Source organism: Pterocles gutturalis, unplaced genomic scaffold (assembly GCF_000699245.1).
Source record: "Pterocles gutturalis isolate BGI_N339 unplaced genomic scaffold, ASM69924v1 scaffold22556, whole genome shotgun sequence".
Classification (NCBI taxonomy): Eukaryota; Metazoa; Chordata; class Aves; order Pterocliformes; family Pteroclidae; genus Pterocles; species Pterocles gutturalis.
This window is the reverse complement of record NW_010106051.1, coordinates 2,395-6,343: the sequence shown is the minus strand read 5'-3', so window position 1 is coordinate 6,343 and position 3,949 is coordinate 2,395. Positions and strand designations below refer to the sequence as shown.

General features: G+C 60.9%; 1 protein-coding gene across 1 annotated transcript in view; it reads right to left on the bottom strand.

Moving 5' to 3' along the window:
- Window positions 1-1,609: 1,609 nt before the first annotated feature.
- The window catches only part of CLTB (clathrin, light chain B), a gene marked incomplete at its 5' end in the record, with an annotated part of 3,173 nt that continues 833 nt past the window's right edge, over window positions 1,610-3,949 (bottom strand). The window contains 4 exons of the mRNA XM_010087648.1: window positions 1,610-1,956; window positions 2,446-2,499; window positions 2,942-3,053; window positions 3,335-3,452. Of these exons, the coding sequence (XP_010085950.1) occupies window positions 1,785-1,956; window positions 2,446-2,499; window positions 2,942-3,053; window positions 3,335-3,452 (456 nt within the window). The remainder of the gene's footprint in view (window positions 1,957-2,445; window positions 2,500-2,941; window positions 3,054-3,334; window positions 3,453-3,949) is intronic.

Below are 3,949 nucleotides of genomic sequence, written 5' to 3'. Positions count from 1 at the left end.
CTCTGAAGTAAAAGGTGGAGGCAGGCAGCCGAGTCCCAAGGTGTCCTGCATTGGTGTCCATCCCACACCACAGATTGCTGCCTACACATGCTGGAATGCAGGGGGACAGGGCAGGAGCAATCAGCCCTATGGACAAGGGGGCACGATCCCAGCACATAGCACCAAGTGACTCCCTAAACACCCATTTCCAGCTCACTGCTGAGCCCGTGCCCCTGAGCCAGGGGTGCCCAGTCACCCCACAAGGGCTGCAGGAGCAGGGCAGATCGCCTTCCTGACTTGTGGAGACACAGCTGCAGGGCAGGAGAGCTCTGCGTACTTGCTTTTCAGCTGAGCAGAGTTCTGCAGCAAGACTTGGACAAACATTTTCTGAGCTCTGCTCCATGCCTCCCCAGCCTGATGCTGCAAGCTCTTCCCAAACCCCCAGTGGGCCAGATCCAGGGCACAAGCTCAGGGCTGCCCTGCAGCAGAGTGCGCACAGGCCTGCCACTCTTCTGCTACGCGGGAGTTTTGCTGGTGTCCTGGGCTGGGCCTCCGAGCCAGAGGGGCTGGTGCTGGCCCCACCAAGCAGAGGAGAAAAGGCTGGGTTCAGGCTGGAAAGCACATGCCTCGTGGGGTGGGGAGCGGGACTAAGGCATCTCACCACGCTGCCTTAGGTGTGCAAATCCAGTGGGAGACAGAGAGAAGCCACAGAGCAGCTGCAGACAGATGTGCAGGCTGTTCTCCAGGGACAGCACAAGCCCCAGCAGAACTCTGCCCAATCCTGCTCTGGGCCCCTGGGTTAGGGAGCTGGGGGCTCGACCTGCCCCATAGCAGCTGGACCTTCGTACCTCCTTCCCTGCAACCGCAAAGCCTTCATCTCACATTGTAGCAGTAGGGGAAAGAGCAGAGCTAAGGGCCCCCGAAGCCTGGCACCCCACATTCCCAACTGCTAGTGGTCTTGGCAGAGGGACAGAAAACATCCTGCACACTCACCCCACGGCCCCTCCCCAGCACCCTGCACCATGGTGCTGCGTGGCACCAGAAGCCCTGCAGGACAGGTGGAACACAGACTGCAACTGCTGCTTGGAGCCCCACCAGCTTTTTGGGGTGCACAGCCAGGCTGAGGAGAGTTCTGCTGGGCTTGTGGCAACCACTGGCAGTCCTGGTCCAGCCTGGCTGCTTGCACTCACATTCCTTAGTCTCCACTATCCCGGCAGCATCACACTGCAGCCGGGCTCCCCACAGGAGGGTGATGCAGAGCTGAGTCAGGGCTGTTCCTCCACCTTTGGAGCCCTGCACCAGCTCTGCTCTAAACCCCGTGGGAAAGGCAGACAGCAGCCCAGGGTCCCACCAGGATCACTGCCTCGGGGCCAGGACCCAGGCCCAGACAGTGGGCTGCCATGCCTGCAGCTGCCCAGCACCAGGACAGACACAGGCAGATTTATTCCCAGCATTGGGGTGAGGTGGGGAACACGGGGTGGCGTGCTCCCCCTCTCAGTCAGCCAGGGTCCTGGGCACAACCTCCTGCAGAGCCCAGGCTGGCAGCTCCCCCACTAACTCAGCTCTGCCACCCAGTGTCGCTTCCCAGGGAAATGCCACAGTAATAAATAAGTGTAAAAAGAGACTGATGCACCTTTTAAGCAAAGGAAAACCGTGGGGAGTATTACAACCAGTGAGTCGAGCACAGCCAAGGCACAGAGCAGGGGGCAGGCAGGGTGAGGCCCCTCCTGGGCTGGCCCCACAAAGCCACCCGGCTCAGTGAGCCTGGCCTTGCCGGGCTGTGCTCCTGGCTGTGCCTGTGGCAGCTAGCGGGACAGGGGCGTCTGTTTGAGGGAGATGAGCACCGAGCGCATCCGTGAAACATCCTTGCTCTGCTTGCTGCTCTTGGGGTTGAAATCACAGAGCTGGGCCACCTTCTCCCACTCGGAGCCTGGGGTTTCCTCCTTGGACTCCTTCAGGAATGCTTCCTCTGAGGCCCTGTGGGGAAGTTGAGGGTGGTTAGTGGCAGAACCCTTTCCAAGGAAACCCCTCTGTCTGGGAAACCCCTTGTGTCCCTGCTTCCTGTCCCCTTGCTCCAGCTGATGAGCTCAGCATCCTCCAGAATCTGGAGACACATGATGCTCAAGGCTCCTGTTGGCTGCGCTCACCCAAGACATCATTCACCTAGGAGCACAGGGGTGTCTGCCTGCTTCCAAGACTTCTCTGCCCCCAGAGCTGTCCCCCAAAAGGCACAAGACCCCACAGCTTTGCCTGTTCAGCCAGCCCTCACAGGGACATTTCCAGGACCTACACTTGCTTCCTAAGACTCCACCCTTTGGAGACATTCAGCTGCCTCATCCTCCCTCCAGGACCTCAACACAGCCCAGCACCTCCCAGTATCCCCCCACCCCTTGGCTGGGCAGCCAGTGCTGGGGCCAGGACCCCCAGACCCTGCAGGGCAGGATACAGTCTGTAAGAAGGACATACACATAGCCAATCACATCGGCGTCCGGCTGCTGGTAAAAGGCTTTGTCAGCGATCCTAGCCCCCGAGGCACAGACAGAGAGAGAGTGCGGAGCGGACAGGCAGGCAGAGGGTTAGAAAGAGAGAAACAGAGAGGGGGTTAGCGTCCTCCCACAGAGCGTGACCCACTCATCACAGCATACACAGCACCAGGAAAAGCAGCCGGCGATGGCAGGGCTGCAGAGATAGTGCCCCAACCCTGCCCCGATGTGAGGCCCATGCTGGGGGCAGGAGGCACTGAAATCCCACTGTGATCCCAGTGTGGTCCCAGCCAGGGCAGCTCTGTGCAACCACCAGAGCCACTCGAAGCCTTGGGGCCTCTTCCCTTGCCTGGCGAAGCTGTCTGCACAGGGCTGAGCCCCACTGTGGGGACAGAGGACCCCAGACATCCCAGGAAGGCAGGTCTGGCTGCACAGCAGCTCCCATCGCAGCCCTTGCAGCCATGCTGACCCCAACATACCTGTTATTTGCCCGGTTCTTCTCCATCTGCTCATTCTGACGCAGGTTCCACTCCTCCAGGTCCTTCTTGGCCTTCTCACGCCATGCCTGCTCAGCCACCTTCGATGCTGCATCTAAGGCCAGGGTGAGACAGACCCCATCAGCCAGACTGGCACCCACTAGCAGCCCCTCGGCTGGGAGGACAGCTGCAGCCCCCCAGGACTGTCCCCAGTCCCCAACAGCACTGCCTGAAACATATCACTGCCCAAAGGACAGCAGATCTTTGGTAGGGGCGCCCACACAGCGTAAGGCACGAGATACCTCTCTGGGATGCAGCAGGTGAGGAACTACAAGGGCCCCAACTGCCATGTCACAAGGTGCTACGAGCATGGCCACACACAGCCTTGGGTCTCACCCAGCTCTTCCAGGCGCTTCTTCTGCTCCTCCCTCCACTTGCGGATGCTCTCAGGTTCCTGGGTCAGCCGGTCAGCCTTGGCTATGGCTGCGTAGGCATCTGTGGGGCCGTTGGACTCCTGCAGGACACGAGCACCATCAGCACCAGCTCCTCTCACAGCCCAGCTCAGCCACCTCGAAGGGCTGGCAGCAGGGCAGGATTCCACACTCCCAGCACTCAGACAAGCCAAGGCAGGAGGCAGGGAGGGTCACAGCCTGGAACATCTGGGACAGTGACCCCAAAGCGCTGCTCAAGCTGCTGGTCCCAGCTCCCAGCCCCAGGCCCCACCACCCAGAAAGACCTCCCAGCCTTCCCCTCCTTGACTTGTTGCCAACGCAGCTCTCGTGTTCTCTGGGCAGCCCCACAGCACAGGACAGCCACCAGCTTTGTGACATGCTCCCCACCAGCAGCGGGCTTCCCTGGCCCTGACTTGGGCCAAGGCAGCCCCAGGACAGAGCATCATTACAGGCTTGGCCACAACAGACCGGGACAGCCCAGGCGAGAGGGACGGCCCAGGGGAGGTACTGCGCTCTGCCTGGACACCAGCCCGCAGGAAGAGCCTCCCTCACTCCTCCG